General features: G+C 37.5%; 5 protein-coding genes across 5 annotated transcripts; 3 read left to right on the plus strand and 2 right to left on the minus strand.

Moving 5' to 3' along the window:
* Window positions 1-46: 46 nt before the first annotated feature.
* On the plus strand, window positions 47-2,185 carry PHYBLDRAFT_145297 (hypothetical protein; the record flags this gene model as incomplete). Its single annotated transcript, XM_018431409.1, has 7 exons — window positions 47-184; window positions 240-331; window positions 382-739; window positions 832-936; window positions 1,005-1,738; window positions 1,808-2,018; window positions 2,078-2,185. 7 exons carry the CDS (start codon window positions 47-49, stop codon window positions 2,183-2,185), a joined length of 1,746 nt encoding a protein of 581 aa, XP_018291868.1.
* Window positions 2,186-2,229: 44 nt separating this feature from the next.
* On the minus strand, window positions 2,230-5,082 carry PHYBLDRAFT_133587 (hypothetical protein). Its single transcript, XM_018429582.1, has 9 exons — window positions 4,927-5,082; window positions 4,792-4,830; window positions 4,685-4,732; window positions 4,378-4,597; window positions 4,187-4,300; window positions 3,855-4,128; window positions 2,912-3,785; window positions 2,520-2,836; window positions 2,230-2,445 (listed from the first exon to the last, which is right to left on the minus strand). Exons 1-9 carry the CDS (start codon window positions 5,023-5,025, stop codon window positions 2,370-2,372), a joined length of 2,061 nt encoding a protein of 686 aa, XP_018291869.1. The 5' UTR covers window positions 5,026-5,082; the 3' UTR covers window positions 2,230-2,369.
* Window positions 5,083-9,357: 4,275 nt separating this feature from the next.
* On the plus strand, window positions 9,358-11,462 carry PHYBLDRAFT_145299 (CYP5206 protein; the record flags this gene model as incomplete). The annotated part of the gene is made up of 9 exons (XM_018431410.1): window positions 9,358-9,553; window positions 9,628-9,690; window positions 9,745-9,895; window positions 9,942-9,997; window positions 10,067-10,537; window positions 10,623-10,871; window positions 10,922-11,117; window positions 11,185-11,209; window positions 11,271-11,462. The coding sequence occupies 9 exons, from the start codon at window positions 9,358-9,360 to the stop codon at window positions 11,460-11,462; spliced, it is 1,599 nt and encodes a 532-aa protein (XP_018291870.1).
* Window positions 11,463-11,984: 522 nt separating this feature from the next.
* Window positions 11,985-13,857, minus strand: PHYBLDRAFT_186943 (hypothetical protein). The gene is made up of 4 exons (XM_018439303.1): window positions 13,679-13,857; window positions 13,457-13,626; window positions 12,845-13,402; window positions 11,985-12,779 (listed from the first exon to the last, which is right to left on the minus strand). The coding sequence occupies exons 1-4, from the start codon at window positions 13,798-13,800 to the stop codon at window positions 12,148-12,150; spliced, it is 1,482 nt and encodes a 493-aa protein (XP_018291871.1). The 5' UTR covers window positions 13,801-13,857; the 3' UTR covers window positions 11,985-12,147.
* A 427-nt stretch (window positions 13,858-14,284) lies between these two features.
* PHYBLDRAFT_145301 (hypothetical protein) lies at window positions 14,285-18,664 on the plus strand (the record flags this gene model as incomplete). Its single annotated transcript, XM_018431411.1, has 12 exons — window positions 14,285-14,341; window positions 14,407-14,619; window positions 14,799-14,915; window positions 14,980-15,352; window positions 15,420-15,863; window positions 15,967-16,022; window positions 16,091-16,192; window positions 16,249-16,364; window positions 16,440-18,033; window positions 18,091-18,282; window positions 18,348-18,503; window positions 18,566-18,664. 12 exons carry the CDS (start codon window positions 14,285-14,287, stop codon window positions 18,662-18,664), a joined length of 3,519 nt encoding a protein of 1,172 aa, XP_018291872.1.
* Between the last annotated feature and the right edge of the window lie 223 nt (window positions 18,665-18,887).

The following is an 18,887-nucleotide window of genomic DNA, read 5'->3' on the forward strand; positions in this document are numbered from 1 at the left end:
AAAAAGATACGTGACGTTCATATGAGAAAGTGTTCTTCTTTCACTCATGAGCTCTGTCCATCTTGATCGCATGGTAGATCAAGTCTCTGAGCTTTGTAGTTCAGAGACAAGAGCTGACATTCGAGCAGACCTGGAAAAGACATTAAGTGTAGAATTGACATTAAACAGGATCTGGGATGGTCTTGTAAGGGTTTTTTTTTGTTGATCGTCTTATTTTTGGTCTCATTAGTTTGGCTTAGTTCATTAGACAATCAAATTCAAATACATTAATCATTCTTGATTCAGACGATGAAGAAGTAGCTACAACAAGTGTAGAATCTAATCATCGGCAGTAAGAATCCATTAAAAAATATTGTTTTCAACATGTTAATGGGTCTATAGATCTATCGCAATCCCTACAATTAGCACTGCAAAAGCCAGTGGTGATAAGAGCAGTCTAGACATCACAACTACTCCATCAAGCCCATTAAATGAATTTGCTTGGGATTCAGACAATGATTCCTTGCCTTCTCCAAGTGCTCTTGTCTCACATATACTTTCGAACAAAAAAAAGATGAGATCTGCTAAGGTGATCGAAATCGATGATCTGGATGATATTGAAGTGAGATCATCTTTGCCTCAACCCAAAAAGAAACAAAAACAGAAAGAAGCTGCGGAATATATGCCTAGCTATATTTGGGAATGGGATGATCTCGATATGGATGAAAATGTTGGTTCATCCTCAAACTCAACACCAAAGGTATCATTGAACAATAAAAGAAAACAAGCTTACGCTTATCATTTATTTTATTATATATTTGGTAATATGCAACTAAAATAAAATAATATTAGAATTCTTCTCAAAAAAAAAGGGAAAGAGAAGAAGCAAAAGAAGAAAGGGCACGAAAAAAAAAAGAAGAACAAGAAGAAAAGAAGAGGAAACAGGAAGCTCTCAAGGTAACCGCTGTTTTTCCAGCATTTATTTTAAATCATTCAATATTAATAATAGATAATACCTATTGTAGGCTGAGAAAGAGGCACAAAAGGCACAAAAGAAACTCCATGAACAGGCCAACAAACTAAGGACAAATCGCAGCCAAGCCTTACCAGAAATGATCGTATACTTAGATAGCGACTTTGAAAAATCAAACGTAGGAAAGCTGCTGCAGACACAACTCACAGAAAAAGATGTGGAAGTACATATATTATCACGTCCTGCACCTTATACTATTTCATGGAAACGAAAACAACAAGCCGAGTGGGATGAAGACACACAACAATTTATTCCTTTTAGCTCGATACGCATAAAAGACGAGGCATTTGTATTGGTGTTTGTGACAATTGAGCGCCTATGCGATCTAATGGAAACAAGATCACTGGAAAGTTTTGTGGAAATTATTCAAGAGGATGCTGGAAGTAAACAGATCTTGATGATGTTGGAAGGGCTGGAACCCTATTTTAAAAAGAGGATATTGATTGCCAGTCGTCAGTTCCAAGCTACAGTTCTGGAAAATATGCAATCTTCCCAAGTAGGGGGAGCGCGAGAAGAACAAAGAGCTACACAAAAATCCCGTAAACAGCCAAAGAAAAGGACATTGCAAACCTTGGCAGAATCGGGGCCAACCAAAGAAGAAATAGAAGAAGCCTTGACGCTGCTTCAGATGATGAAAAATGTTATGATTGTACCTACAGTAGACGAAGTCGACTCTGTTGAATGGCTAATGACTTTGACAGGAAATATAGCTCATGGGATATACAAGTAAGTAAATATGTTTTTGGTGAAAGTAAGATAGCATATCCCAAATTTCTTTATTGGTATTTTTTGTAGAGCTCGAGGTGCAGCTGGAAACCACGCCCCAGCACGAGCTGGAGCAGACTCAGAAGACAATTGGTCAAGGATGCTACAAGAAATACAGCTGTGCACACCTGCTGTAGCCAAAAGTATTATAAAAGCCTATCCTACAGTAGAGTCGCTTTATAGAGGTTACCAACTTGCATCAAGCCAAAAAGAAGCGGAAGAGTTATTAGCTGATATTGAGGTAAGTTGATCCGCAATCTACAAGCTTTGGTAAGGACAGGGGTCTGACAGGCAATGTAGGTTGAGCGGGCTGCATTGTCTGGTCGCGACCGGTTTGTGAACAAGGCAATGTCCAAGAAGATTTATACAATTTTTATGAATGATGATCCCAACCACAAGATAGCATAAAGTATTATCATTTTGGAGATAAAATATATATGTATATATAGTATATGGTATTATAATTTTTCATTATTATTATTGCAAAAAAAAAGCTAGCTTGTATGCAGACTATCCAGTAAGATCTTTGCTAAATACACACCAAGGAACACCTAAACGATGCTTTGGGTATGCAACCGTGCAGCTATTGTTTTTAGAATTCAAATACACCTCGAAAGGCGTTGAGGTTACGCTGGTCACACTGGCTAGCAAGATCTTCACGATTCATCCTAATGTAAATAATAATAATAATAATAAAACACATAAGATATGTATAATCAAATACATCTCTTGTTGTACTTACATATACATCACCATACGGAGACTATCCCAGACATTTTCACTCATTCCACCGGAAGGTCCACCTATACCACCCTTCTGTTGGCTCATTATAGATGCACTAGTACTAGAGTCTCCAGCCTGCTGAAGCGCAAGAGAAGTCAACAAATGTTCTGCTGCCTCCTTGTGCTGTCCTAAATTGATACAGCTAATTGCCAGATTGTAGCGAGCGCGAACATAAGAAGGATTGATTTCAAGTGCGTTGAAATAAGCTTCAATTGACCCCGATGTATTGCGTGAATTAGCCAATGTAGCTCCCAACTTATTCCACAGAAGATAATCCTATTGCAGTTTAAACGTTAATAACATATCAAAAAACTCTATATTACCGATTACTATGATTTATTTTCCACATACTTGAGGTCTGCTTTGGACAGCAGCCTTGAAGCAATCGATAGCCTTTTCGTACTCTTCAGATACGTTGAAGAGTACACCAAGACCCACTTGCACATTTGCGTCCATCTCTTCCCCAGGGAAACTTCGCGCTGCCTCCAAGAACATATTGGTCACATATTCATGTCTTCCTTCTACTGTTTTAGGCATGCGACCATTTTGAGCAAGGTGTTTGTATTTATTGTTGTTAGCTATCCATTGCTCAAGACATTCATAAGCATCCTCGCGACAAGACTCATTTGTGTAACTGACGGCCAAAGCAAGCCAGGCCTCGAGCAAAGAGGGGTTCATGGAAACAGCTCTTTTGAGGGCAGCAATTGCAGCCGAGTCTCTTTCATTCTCTTGTTGACGAAGACCGAGTTCCTGCCATGCATTTGAATCAGATGTTACCAGCTGTGTTTTTGCTTCCAGGGCAAGGATTGTATCAGCAAGAGAGATGTGTTCTTCATTGATTGCAGCAGGGTTGAGTAGATATGGGTTATTTAGTGCAAATGTGTAGTTATCATACTCTGGGTTTTCTGCACGATATCCCTGTTTTTCTCCAGTGGCAGTGTCCCAGTCCTTCTGCATGGCATCCCAGTCTTCGTCCTTTGCTGTTCTAAGATGTGCGATATTTTCCTGATATTGTCGGATCCAGTCGGAAGTGTCTGTGCCATCCTTGAGTACTTTCTGAAGTACGGCAGGGTCCATTGGTCCGTGCTTGGTGAACTCAGCTGCCCAGTCAATTGCATCAGAAGATGCATTCGTTTCTTTCATAGACTCACCGTCCATCTGGTCAAATTCGGATGTCCAACTGCGTTCTTGCTTTTGAGAAAACTCGTTAGACCACATATTACCGCTAGACGAAGAACCGACATTTCGAGTGAATTCATTCTGCCATTGGTGAGGGTCAGATGTACTCTGGGACTGTGCAAAATCAGATGCCCAGTCTTCTCCCCTTGATTCTACCATCTTATTTCCTTCAATCGAAACTTCTCTGTCTTTTAGTTTACGCATCAAATTCATAAAATTTGAGTTTTTGAATTTAGGATTCTCTTCAGTACGCACAGAGTCTAGCAACATCGCAGCCGTTCTAGCCAAGGCTTCCTTGTCTCCTGCCTGTGTAATTGGCTCTTGCTCAGCAAACTCATTAGCCCATGAGTCCTGCGCTGCAAACTCTTGTTCCCAGTTTACATGAGCGCCTAGAGAACATGTCAGTCCCGCCCAATTTGTATTCAGCACATCCTTTTTTTCACCTGCCTTGTTTTGCTTCCTCAAAGGCATGCTCAAAAGCATGTCTCTCGTGGTCTGTGATAGCAACCTCATTGGGATGATTCTGTTGAAATGCTGTAAACTCATCATGCCATTTGTGATCTGTGTAGTGGTTTGGTAAGATCATGATTGAACTGATTATGTTTTCATCTATTTTGTTTTATCCATGACAAATATACCTGGTTGATTTTGTTGGTATATTTTCTCAAAATCTTCGAAGTTTCCTCCAGGATGGTGCTGCATCATTGGTTGTTGCATAAAATCATTGGCCCAGTCATTTGATAGAGCATGTTGTGAATTGGCGTTGATAACATCGATTTCTCGATTTAAGCCGTTAAATTCAAATACTCCGGCCGGACGTTCTACTGCCCTGTCTTCCTGCATAAACTCGCCTGCAAACTATTTTATTCCACAATTTGTTTATTGGCTTAATGACCTGTTTATTCCTGGTTCGGCTTTTCTCTCTCGTTTCTGTTATATGCTTACCTGTCTGTCTGCAATAGAAGCTTGGGTGGGTCGGGTGCGAAACCCGGACTGGTGATAGTGTTACTATGTGTGCTGGAATACAAATATTATTTTTATTTATTTTTTACCTTTGAGCTCTCTCCTCGTTGATTTCCCATCATACGATCCTAATGAGGCGCAATGAGACATGTGCATACGTATGAGGTGTGTCCGTAAGTGTCAATGTGTCAAACACTATCGAACTGTTGTTGTTTTTGAGTTACTTGTTGGAGAGATCTGTCTTGTTGAAACTGTTTCATAAGACCAGCCATTGGGTTGGAAGGGCCGCACTCGGCTCCTCTTGATACGGGTGAAAATGCCATTAAATGAAATTCTTGAAAGTAATAAATAAAATAGAAAGAAAGGGGAGGGATAGATGGTGTAAAGAAAGTCAAAAAGGCAACACAAGACCGCTGATTAGTCATTTTAAACGGCGTTGGCTTGTGGGGATGCGAAAGGTTGAATAGGATTGGTGGAGATGTGACGGCTGGGATGTCTTGAAGCTGTCCCCATGTGAGAAAAAAAATAGGTAGATCAGACAGACATTGGATAGGATTGAGAGGCACAGGTTGATTACAGTAGAACAATTTTGTAAGTCGCACAATTTGAAAATTTGAGTTGCATTTTGGAATAAAGAATGTTCAATAGTATTTTATATTTAAACAAAAAGTAGAGTGAAGATTATGTAAAGAAAAAAGAAAAGGATGCCAAAATGTTTAATACCTTGATCATTTAAGATTACTTTTCTATACTGCCTATTGGTAAAGAAGTTCCATTATTAGTAGTTAGTAATTCTCAAAAATAAGTCTTGTATTTTCAAATCGTGCGACTAATTTTGTTAAATTATCCAACTTGTATCGCTCGTTCCACTGTAGTCTTGGCTATTCAATACAAAAAAAAATGTAGCACTAAATTTTGGATAAATCAAAAGGGGTTGGACTATTGATCTATTTTCCAGTGTTATATAATTTTCTTTTCTAGCAATTAAATTAATTAAAAGGACTAGAGAATATATTATCATTGACAAGGTTTAGACCCTTGGGATATAAGTTTATGTATTTAGAGTATTTTTTTCTACTGACAATTTACTTTGATATTCTTTCAAACCCATACTATATTTAATACTACATTTAAATCCGCACTGAAGTACTTCTTTATACACTGGTGCCCAAAGGATTGGTTTAAAGCGTAGAATTTTTGTTTAATAATAACAATGGCAATACTATATATTTAACCTGTAGTAAACTATTCAGGTCCAATACATTATATATCTATATATAAATAGGTACACGGATAGGAAAAAAAAATAAGAATCTTATATCTTAAAAGAAATACAGAGGAGACATTCAATCAGAAATTGGTGCCTAATAAGTGATAAAGTTGTAAACTCGAGTAGTTCCACCCCTTGGCTTATAGATAATCCGTCCTTCTTGAGCAAAGCGTTTTATTATGGATTGTACGGTAGAGACTGCCAGACAGTATACGCGGCCAATATCACAAAGTCGCCAATTGTTGACATAGTATCTTATAACAATTTCCCTTCGTATCGCAAGAGTAGTCTTTGTATAGCAAGGTTGTCTTGTATATTTAGTCATTGTGTTAAAAGAGTGGTATAGAAATAACGAATTCAAATTGATTGATTTTTAAATGCGGCTTATAAAACAATTGGCTCTATACAATATGTGAACTTTGGACCATAGATGAAACCATAATGCACACTATGGAGCCTTGATTACGAGAAGTATTATTATTTTCTTTAAATCGAATAATATTATATAGCAATGCTTACAAAAACTCACAAAAATTATGCTCACTACAAAGCTGATAGTCTTGAAAACATTTAACTTGTATTTTTTATATTAAAAATAAAAGAAAAATATCTAATAACAATGAGTTTTACTAGTGAAGAAGACTATACCAGATAGTATAATTATCTAAATGCTTCTTTTTATTATGCTACTGATATTTTACCCTCAATATTTTTTTTTTTACTTTTTTAACCTCTACGTGGCTTATGAGCACTTGATTTAATGCTAATTGAAATTCTACTGCTGCAGATACTCTAACATCGTTTCAGCTACTCATGCAAAGCATGAACCAGTGAGGGACGTGTATATCTCATATTAGATTGCGAGTTTATTCCGTTGGTAGGTTTATTTTGTATAAAAATCCCTATAGGTATTGTAGCTATTATGCAATACGCAAAACTAAAACATAAATAAAGTATAGCTCAACGAATAAAGAAAAGAAGTAGTAAAACATGATAGAACATGATAGAACATACTTACATTATCTAAATGGCATGTTTATTAAATGCACTGAATAAATATCAAACTACTTAATGTAAATAAAACTCTCTCCTATTCTAAAAGGTGAAGCTTATTGTAGTAATATCTTAAAATTCTTCCTTAATATTTAGACGTATTTTTGCCAGTAAAATATAGTACCTAACTTCCTTTCTCTTTTAAAAAAATAAATAAATAAATTGAAACCAAAATTCGCTTATATATATATATATATCGAGTAAGGATAACGTATATAATAATAAAAACAATATGAATATGGATATTCAGATTGAGATAGATTTAATAGTAGGATTATTCTCGCAGGTAATCATACTTTTGATAGGCTAAACACATAATTACATGATAAAAAAAAGGTGCTTTACTGAATGAAATATATAATATGTATATTCATTTTAATGATCTGGAAGCCTAATAAAATTCTTGCTCAATAAGCATACAGTAAAAGCAAATTATGGATCAATTAAATAGATTTACTATTCAATTACAATGTATTATGTGTGCACTCTGACGCTTTATAATATGTTAGTTTATCTTGGTAACAAACTAAATACAAAAGAACTCAATATAAAAATTAGCCAATAAACATATATGCTAGTATGCAAGCTTTCATGTAAGATTATGTCGGTTTTCCTTCTTACATATACACCTCAAAAAAAAAAATCAAAAACCCAAAAACAAATTTTGTGACGTGCGTCCTTTTTTTTTAGCTAGTGATCCTCACAATAAAAACCCGAGCTCTAACTGCTCCCTACAAAAAAAAATGTTCCATGCGGAGAATAATTCAAATTCATAGCTTAAAATTAGTAATAAATATTCATCTGTTATTATGATCATAACCAATTCACTATATCAAAGCTGTCTCTCTTATATTATTACTATACTTTACACTATTTTGTAAATAGAGCAACTAAACCTAATTTCTACCATAAGAACAAATACACAAATACATAAATCGAATATGGTACTTAATTATCTATACATATATATATTTAGCAGATATCTTTATTATATTGACTATTTTAATTTTATCTAATACAAAGATGGTATTAAAAGGTAGAATTTTGAATGCTATATGTGCTGTATGACACGTATTAGGTTATACTAGGGTGTATCAGCAGTTTTATATGTTTGATTGTTCTGATTTCGTGAATTAAATAACGGTAGACAGGTGAAAATATCTTTATTGTGGGTTGTACTAGGCCTTACGCATTTTAGCATTTAGGCTACCCAATGAGAGCTGAGGAATAATTGAAAATAATAAAAGTAACCCTCTATATATGAGGGGGAATAAAAAAATATGTAAAGATGAAAGATAAATAAAGGAAAAAAAGTATTGGACAAGGCATGGCAAGGGTGGATAGCCAGCGAAACAGTAAGAGAGCACGTAAAAATCCCCCTGTGGGGGAAAACGGCTTTGAGAAAAATAGCGGTAGACAGATACAAATTCAAAAATAAGATTTGAATAAGAAATATTCTAATCTGGCCAATCATATCATGCTTTATCTGTTTACAGTTAATTTAAAAAAAAAACCCTAAAAGTCATTAAATATTGTGCGGTTTAGAAATGCTGGATAATTCGTCAAAAAGTTATTGTATATAAAGCTATTATATTCTGCTTTTGTAATTTATTCAAGAATTTGTTCTTCAAAAAAGAGGGATGACTCTTTGAACAAATATTGTTCAAGTTTGTCCAATCATATTCATTTAGAAAAAGAGCAAATAAAATTCAATTTCGGGCAAAATGCATCTGTCCATTGCTAATATAGCAATCTTTTGTAGCAAAGCTATATGCATATACATTTTTATGAGTCTATAATACTATATTCTTATTACAATGCTTGACTTTTGCTTGCTAGTACGTTTGAGCTTTAGGTTTTCTTTGTATTTAATAGTGTATAGTATTATGTCATATGCTTGCAAAAGTCAAAAGTCGAGCTTCAGTACCAGAAATATAGAATGTTAGATTATTAAATACATTTAAAGTTTTTTGTTTGTTTGTTTAAAATTATCTAGAAAAGTACAATAAAAGAATGTTTTCGTAACTATTACTAATTGACAGCATAATTAGGCACAGACCGCTTATTCGAGGATTTGTTTATATTTTTTTAGAGCTTACAAAAATCAACTCTATGCGGTTAAAATTGAATATTAAAATACGAAAAAATGGACATGCAGCTATTATATTATTATTTTAGCTAGATAATAAGGATACTTTTTAACTGTCATCTGCGTTCCACTTTTTCGTATTTATATTTTTAGACCATAAGAGCAAATAAATATCTATATAAACTTGAAGAAACACTAGCAAAAAAAACACCATTCATATCAATCTCATCAGGTCTAGATATCATGAGCAGTACACTGATCCAAAGCCTATACAATGAAGAAAACTTGCTTCATATTACGGGTTTTGTTGCAGTTGGGGTAGCTGCCAAGCTTGTCCATACAATCCTGGTTTGGGCTAATCAGGGAAAAGGCGAGGATCCATGGAACCGAGAAGGATTCAAGAAGATACCTGTTCCCTCGGGAAAATATCCATATTTTGGTATAGGAAAAAGGATTTTACTTTGTTGCAATGGTACTAATATACAAAGTAAATACTTGACTTTAATTTAAAAGGACATGTAATTTCGATGGGAAAGGTTCCAGCCTTTCAAGTTGAAAAGTGGCATCAAGAGAGCGGTAAAATATATCCATGATATCACGAAAATACTTGAATTAAACATATTTTCTCAGGTCCAATTATTCATATTACTCTGGGAATCCAACATTGGGTTATAATTAGCGACCCTTTCATTGCTCACGAGCTTTTTTCTCGAAACGGAATAAGGGCATCAGGTAGACAGAGACACTTCTTTACTCATGAAATCTACACAGACGGCGGAAAGTAAGGCATAATAGCACTATAAAATCGTATTTACCATTCTTTCTAGTCGTGGTATTCTTTTCAACGACACGGGAAAGAAGTGGAAGAATGCGCGCGGAATGGGTAACTGAAAGTCCATAGACTTTATAAAAAAACATTTTGCTCATACTTCAGCCTAATGATATACAAAAGCATTGTCAATATTATCGCCAAAGTTTGTTAACAGATTCACAGCTGTCATCGAGGACATGGCTGACGATACACTCAGAACACTGAAAGAAACATCAGACAAAGAAGGGGCAGTGTGGCCTATGCCTCTCTTAAAACTAGGAACCTTCAGTGCTATTACAAGATCTTTGTTCGGAAAAACTGCAGAGTCACTCGGCGAAGAAACATTTAGAACTATTGCCTTCTTAGGAGAAGAGGTTATCAGATTGGCCGGTCCTGAAAACGACATTGACTCTTTCTTCCCTAAATTTTCGTGGCTTACTAAACTCTCGTCCGAAAAGAAGGCAATGGAAAACGTAGTTACAAAAAGAGATATAATATATCGAAAATTGATAAAGGATGCTGTGGAAGGCGATGTTGATTGCTTGGCAAAGAACGCGTACGCTCTCAAGGATGAGTACAATCTGAGTGACATGGACTTGATTATCATAATGAGTAAGTCTTTTGATACTGTGTCTGTATTGTCTTCCTTTTCTAAACAAAATCCCTCCAATACTCTTGTTTATTACTACCAATCAAGGCGATCTTTTCGCTGCTGGTGGAGATCCAATTGCTTTGTCGATAGCCTGGCTCTATGCAATCTTACCTCATTATCCAGAGATTCAAAAGAAGATGTGTGACGAGATTGATCAGTTTATTGTTAAATATGGTCGTATACCTAGTTTCTCTGATCGGGAAGAGCTTCCATATGTTATTGCTGTGATGATGGAAAACATCCGTTACAGAAGCATTACAAATTTCGGAATCCCTCATTATGCCACAGCCGATAGTAAGTAGATTACATTCAATTTTTTACAAAGCTTACGTTTTATTTTGTAGTTGAGTTTCTTGAATACTTTATTCCAAAAGGCACTGTAATAATGAACAGTATGCACGCTATGCACATGAACCCAACAGTCTATGAAGATGCGCAAAAGTTTATGCCAGAACGATTCTTAGGGTGTCTCAAGTCTTGGACAACTTTATCCAACGGAAATATCAAGGATCGCGAGATGTATGCTTTTGGATGGGGGAGGTATGTATTGTAATAAACGCGGAAGATAAAACCAAAACACATAATAAACTATTTTCATGTATTTAAGACGAACTTGCCCGGGGTCGCATTTTGTAAGTAAATACACTAAGTACATGGGGCTCCAACATTTTACTCATCTTGTTATACTCGTAGGCCGAAGTAGAGATATTTAACATGTCTGTTCGTACTCTTGCACGCTATACCGTAGAACCCGCTCTTAATACAGATGGGACACCCTATTATTACGACTTGGACGTGGTGTCTACTGGTCTTAACTTGCCTCCAAAGGAGTTTAGAGTACGATTTGTGACCAGGGTTGATGCTCCCATGATTATCCCCTCTTAAAGATATATCAGAATATTCTCGGTGTTGTGTAATGGATATGCAGTGTTTGATACCAAGCACATAGTGATTAGCACAAAGTATATTGAATAAAGTTTTTCAAACTAAATAAATTCATTTATTTTTTAAAATCCTCTATTAAATTTTGTTTCATTGCAAGAATATTTAAATACTTTGAATATATGCACAAATAAAATATAATATGGTCTCAATAGTCTTGATCTTTAGATCTTAGTAACATTACACTCTTTTTTTTATGTGTTTCAAAAAGACAAGTCAGTTCCCAGTTCAATCTAAGCAATGAATACATGGTTGTTGCCAAGGCTAAGAAAAGAGTCAAGTCTTTCAAAAGAACCTTTTCTCTCTCTAGTTACAACAAACACTCTTCTATAGCAAATTATTGACTCTAAACAAATCATGAAAAGAATAATTTTTTCCCTAGCTATATCTTGAAGACAAATAAATTATAGCAATAGATAAGTTTATTCTTTTTTTTTAACTGTGATTAAGTAAGCTGTACATGTTATAATTGAAGCTTGTTTTATTGTAATTAGATAATGGAAAAAAAGTGGACATGGTGGTGGTCCTAGACAGACCTGTGGCGCAAATGAAAAAATGAAATAAGAGGGAAGGGAGAATACAAAATGCGTATACTGAATAGTTTGATGTTGGCCAAAAGACCGTGTCTTTACTCTTTCTTATCCTTTTTCTCCTTCTTCTCCTTCTTCTCCTTCTTTTCCTTCTTATCCTTCTTCTCCTTCTTCTCCTTCTTTGCCTTCTTCTCCTCCTTGGCCTCTGGTACTTCAACTTCTTCGATCTTTCTCTTCTTAGGCTCCTCGACTTCCTTGGGTGCTTCAGTCATAGCAACATCACTCTGTGCATTGTATTGTGCTGTCTTGTTAAACTGGAACTTCTGCTGTTTCTGGGCGGGCTTCTCCTTGTTGGCTCTAGCATTAACACGACCCTCAAGCATCTGGATTCTGGCCTCAACCTTAATGCGACCATCGGTACCGACATCAGGTGAATCACCGTCACCAAGAGCATCAACTCTCAGAGCAATGGCAGTCTTGGTAGCCAAGACACGGGCAACCTTAGCTTTGTGCTTGGCACCAGCCTGGCCAACCAATGAAGCGTGGTAGATCAAACCATACTTGGGTGTGTTGTGCTTAGTCTTCAAAGCACGGAAAAGAGCCTTTTCGGCACCAAGGATCTGGATGGTGGAAGCAGGCTGCTTGGCCAAGTTCATCAAAGAACCGGCATGGGAGATAAGGCGAGCACCAACAAGTTCACCAACAAGAATGGTGAGGTTAGGAGCAATGGCTAAATAAAAATAGCAAAACGTTTAGCAAAGCATTTATATTTATGTATTTGATTACAGTATTTACCATTCATGCGGTTCTTCAAGTACTCGTACAACTGTTGTCTATACTCAGTGATAGAGATGACTTGGTCACACAGGCAGTGAATGTTCTCAATATCCTCCTCAGAAATTTCGGTACCCATAGAAATCTCGGCAGCTTCCTTAACTTCAGCTTCCAATTCCTCGGGGAGGATGGCAGACAATTCAGTAGAATGGGCGTTGGTACGGAAACCCATCATCTTAACAACCTTAGCGTAGGCAAGGTTGTCAACAATGATCTTGCCCATCTCGGGGAAGTGCCATCCGTACCATTCCTTAACACGCATAGCATATGTGTTCAACTCCTTGTCAAGATCATCAAGAAGAGCAATTGCCTGGACAATCATGGTGTCAACCTTGTCAGGGCTGAACTTGAGCTTATAGCGAGAAAGAGAGTGAGAAAGACCAAGAGACATGGCAGAGAGGTCTGAAGGTGAGAGACCAGAGACAAGAGACTCAAACTGCTGGCGGATACCTCTGTAAAGGTCCAAGACAGTGGAATCGGAAATAACGCTGATGCCCAACTTCTTGTTGATTGCGCTACCTGTAGCCAAAATCGTTAAGTATCACATATACACTAAGGCTCACTTAAACGTACCAAGCTTAGGATCACTGATAATCAACTTCTCCTTCTTCATATCCTTCTCGGAAATCTCGCCTTCCAAGAACTTCTTCAAGTTCTTGGGAACTTTGCCTTCAACAATACCAGTTACGGCAGACAAGGCATCGGTGGTGTTTTCAAACTTCTTGAAAGCCTTAAGCTTGATACTGTAGAAATGAGAGTGAGCCACTTGATGTCTAGTAATCCAAAATGACTTACGCCTGATTGGCCTGTTCGGGAGTCTCGAAATCCTTCCAGATATCGTCGGCCTTCTCGAGCTTGGAATCATTGACAAGCTTGAAGAGAGCATAGCCAGCAGCAGTTTCGTATAAGACGAGCATAGTAAGATCAGTGACTCGGATTTGTAGGAAAAAAAAAAGAAAAAGGGTGATCTCAACACAAAAAGGAAAGACAAGCCAACTTGCTCAACACAAACACGTCGCTATTTTTTTTCTTGGGTGGCGGGCCAATTCGCTAATGCTTCTCGTTTTGACAGGAAGGAAGAAAACCCGTCACAAAATAGAGCAGATCGAGGTTTTTATGACCACTTGTACGCTTTTAATATCTTTATTAAAACATCTCATATGGGTGGAATAAATAGATCTCTTATAATAGACAATAAACAAGTTTAATAAAAGGAGTATAATGGACAAATAAAGCCATCTAGGCTGTCTTGAGTAGTATTTCTTGCCTAAAACAAGCCACATTGCCTTTGGTCCCGACTAACTTCGGTATGTCTTTTTAAAGTACCGCTTACAGTCTATATTTTGTCAACTTTTTTTGTTATATATTTTAGTTTTTTTTTAGAGAAGTAACGCTTTAATCATGGCACCTGCATTCAAGAAAAAGCCCAAGAGAACCTTAGCCGACTCGCCTAATAAGGTCAGTCTTAGCATAACTAATTATTTATTGAGATCAGCAGAGATCTCATTCTTTCAACAATCCAGAAACCCGAGTCTCAGCCTCAATCGAAAAAGCAGAAGCGATCGCCGGCTGTGAAAAAGGTCACCGAGATTGAAGACGATGAAGAGGATCTCATTGAAGCCGCGGAGACTGGAAAGTACGACGATGATGCCTTTGACAGCGAAGAAAATGACGATTGGGAAGAGCAGTCAGGCGATGAGGATGAGGAAGAAGCCTTTGAGGAAGACGAACTAATGGTGGATTCTATCGAAAAGCCAAAGAAATCCAGAAAATCCATTCGTATAAAGGGAGGAGAACTTGAAGGAATGAAAGAAACAGCTGAGCTGTTCAAATCTAACATCTTCAAACTGGAGGCAAGTAGTGCTGAAATTAAATCCAATTATAGTTTTAAGGGGACTCATGTGAATTATCATAGATTGACGAATTACTTGCCGAAGTTGGTGTAAAGTATGAGAAGCACAAGGCTCTGGAAAGAGCTCTTCATCATATTAAGGCTATATTCGATAGCTTACCTGAGGGTAAAGAGATGTTGGTAAGTATGATGAGAGAATAAACGCATTAATTAGTATGGAATCTGACATGTGATATGATTATAGTTGAATGCCTTCAAAGAGAATATGTCCAAGAAACATAATATTGAAACACCCTTTCCCAACCCCCAACCTGCCCCCGACGCAAACTACAAGTTCAAATTTGAAAAGCCTGCAGCAATCCATTTGATCGGAGGATACGCATTAAAATCAGTCGCTAAATTGAAAGAGCCTTTTAATGTCGATGTAGCTGTGGAAATGCCAGCTAGTGTTTTCCAAGAAAAGGATCATATGAACAACCGTTATTTCTACAAACGTGCATGCTATTTAGCTGTACTTGCTAATGCTATCAAGGACTCCAAAAAAGGTTTCCAGGTTGAATTTAGCTCATTCAATGGAGATATGCGCAAGCCTATTTTGCTTGTGAAGGCATCTGGTGGTAAATATATACAGAGGAAAAGAAAACACCGTTTTGGTTTTGGTTTTAAAACTTTTGAAAATTATAGATAAGTCAGAGGTGGATTTCTCAAAGACAAAATGTATTATTCGCATTATGCCCAGTTTACCCGAAAACACCTTCCCTGTAAACCGTCTTGCACCTGGAAGAAACAACGTACGCTCAGGAGAAGAAGTCAACGTCGAAATGTTGAAGCCTACTCCTCACTACAATGCCTCTCTTTTGATGGATACTTCTCTCACCGCTAACTTGGCATTCCTTTACCAACACAGCAAAGCATGTGGTGCCTTCAGAGATGCTATTGTATTGGCCAAAACATGGCTGCACCAACGTGGTCTTGTATCAACTGATGATATCCACTCTGGTTTCAATGCTTTCTTGTTCTCTATGCTTACAGGCTACCTCTTGCAAGGTGGAAAGACCGGCGGTGGAAAGAAACTGGCTAATGGTCACAGTTCCTACCAATTGGTTAGAGGAACTATTGATTTCATTGGTAAAATATCTTTTTTATAACGTTTCCTTATTTCATTCTTTTTTTTGGAAAGACAACAGAAGTACTCAGATATTCAATTAATCTATTTATTTATTTTACTTAGCCACTCACAATTTTGAAGAGGATCCCGTCTTCATTGGAACTTCTGATAGTTCAGAGGTAATTTAACAACATATATATATATATACTTCTTGGAAATATTTTTGTTTACATCCTTAAATGCCTAGTTTTCCGCCGAAGCCTTCAAAAGCAACTATGATGTTGTTATTGTAGATCCTTCTGGTACTGTCAACTTGGCTGCCAAGATGACCTTATCTACTTTGGCTCAGGTAAAGAATATAATGATGTACATAGTACATATTCTTTTACTAACCGCATTATATAGCTCCAACACGAGGCCAAAATAGCAATGTCATATTTCAATGATACCACCGATAGATTCGAGGCTTTGTTCTTGAAGAATGTCAAGGACATCAAATATAGATTCGATAACTTGCTCAGGTAATGACTCAAAAAGAAAAGAAAATATAAAACAATTCTTTGAAAACAGCAAAACCTTATTATTTTATCCTATAGAATCAATGCTTCTGGTACTCCAGTCAGACAGTATGACCGTGCTGCAAAGGCAGACTATGCTAGCCATCTTGAGTTCTTTGCCAAGTCAGCCGGAAACATTCTCAAAAAAGGACTTACCAACCGTACTGATCTTATTTCCGTTCAATACTCTGCTCCCTCAACATGGGCCATTGATTCTGCTGCACCTGATCTAGATGAAAATGCCGTCATTACCATCGGCCTTGTTCTTAACTCTGACAATGCTCCTCGTCTTGTTGACCAAGGTCCTGACCCACAGCAAACTGAGGCAGCTCAACTCTTCAGAGAATTCTGGGGAAAGAAATCAGAGCTCCGTCGTTTCAAAGATGGCAGCATTGTTGAGAGTGTCGTCTGGCAAACACAAGGGTACGAAAACAAAAGTTTGATTGTCCAGAAAATTGTACTTTACCTGCTCAAATTCCATCTCGGTATTTCTGCTGAGCGTACCCACTACTGGGCTGGTCAGCTTTACCCTTACATAAACTACTCCAAGGCTGTTCCCGAAAATCTGTTTAGTCCTGAGCTCAGCTTAAATGATTTCCAGCCTTTGATGGCTGCATTTGGCCAGTTCTCAAAGAAATTGCGCAGTGTTGATAGTGCCTTACCTCTTGTTATCAGCAACATTTACCCTTCCTCTGCTAGTTTGCGCCAAACTACCGTTAATCTCCCCCACCCTGCAGACTTTAGCAACATCTCCGCTTACCCTACCACTACACGATACTTTGATGCTATTGATGTCATTGTCCAGCTTGAGCGTTCAAACAAGTGGCCCGATGACCTTGAGGCAATGCAGAGCGTTAAGCAAGCCTTTTATCTCAAGATTGCAGAACAACTTAAGGAGGTTTCCGGTATTTCTTCTGTACCTGTACAAGATGTTCGTGAGACCAACCCATTGGCCAGCTGTGTGTATCTCGATGTCTACTACTTTGGATTTGTGTTCCGTTGCCGCCTTCACTTGGAACAGGAAGGAGAGCTCCTCAAGTCTATTGTTACTAGCAAGCGTGAGACTAAAGCCAAGAAGGCTTTAGCCAAGGAAGCCCTCGAGTCTTATGAAATGCAATTTGTCCATCGCCGTGCACACACTTATGCTATGCAGGCACTCTGTGGTCGCTTCACTGCATTTTCGGCAACTGTCCGTCTTATTAAGAGATGGTTTGGCTCTCATTTGCTTTCTTCTCATGCGTCAGAAGAGTTTATTGAATTGGTCTGTGCCTACGCCTTCTTGGAGTCTCAGCCATGGGCTCCTGCTACAAGCGCAATGTCCGGATTCTTTCGTGTATTAGGCTTGTTGGCATCATGGGACTGGCAGCGCATGCCTTTGATCGTGGATCTTAGTGGTGACATGACATCAAATGTGCGTGATTCTATCTCAGAAAAGTTCAATATGTTGCGTAATAAGAACCCCCAAATTACACAAGGTGCCATGGTAGTGGCCACTAACAACGACCTTGATGGTCTGCGGTGGTCTTCTCAAAAGCCTTCCAAGGTTGTTGCTGCACGTATTCAGACATTGGCCAAGGCCTCTTGTGATGTACTCGACCAAGCAATTTCATCTGGAGAAGAGAATGATATCAAGGTAAAGAATATTATTAAGATAATGTCAAACATGCTAAAAAAATGATTGATTATCTAGCGTATCTTTGTTACTCCTATGGATGCATACAGTAATATTATCCAGCTCAACACAGAGCGATGCACCCGTTATTTCCAATCTCTCCACCCTCAACACAAGTTCATGTCCACCACAAAAGCTGCTGGATCAGAAATGGGTGATGTTGTTTACGCAGATTTTGACCCTGTTACAGAATACGTAAATGAGATCGAGGTAAGATATATTATAGACCAAATAAGGTAATATAAAGAAAAATACTAATATTCATAAATAATTAGAAAACTTATGGAAACACAGTGCTTGTATTCTATAACAAATACGGTGGTGATAAGATTGCCTTGGTATGGGATCCTATCACTGCGACCCCCAAACAGTGGAAGGTCCGAGTTGAATATAACAGTGTGCCTGTAGATATGACAAAGCGCGGTGTATTGGTAAGCTTATTTGGACGATAAAGGTGTTTTAATTTTTCAATTTGTATTAACTTCATCTTTAGAAACCTGCCAAGGACTGTAAAGAAGTATCCAAATTGGCCGCACCAAACTTTGATGCCATTCTGTGCGAGATCAAGAGGCTTGGAGAAGGACTTATTTAGAAATAGATAGAGAGAAAGATTGAGAGTTGTACTTCATATAAAATTGCATTTGACAAAACATATATACAAAAATCACTGCATTCAAACAAACCAAAGTTGTACTGTGTACTCGTGAATTGAAACAGAATAAGTATCCAAGGTCAATTGTGGGGTTCCCCCCATTTTTATTATGCAGCCAATCAAAGTTTGTTGGTCACTCCCTTTTGAACCTCATGGTCTCCTT

Source organism: Phycomyces blakesleeanus (genome assembly GCF_001638985.1).
Source record: "Phycomyces blakesleeanus NRRL 1555(-) unplaced genomic scaffold PHYBLscaffold_10, whole genome shotgun sequence".
In the NCBI taxonomy this organism is placed as follows: domain Eukaryota; kingdom Fungi; phylum Mucoromycota; class Mucoromycetes; order Mucorales; family Phycomycetaceae; genus Phycomyces; species Phycomyces blakesleeanus.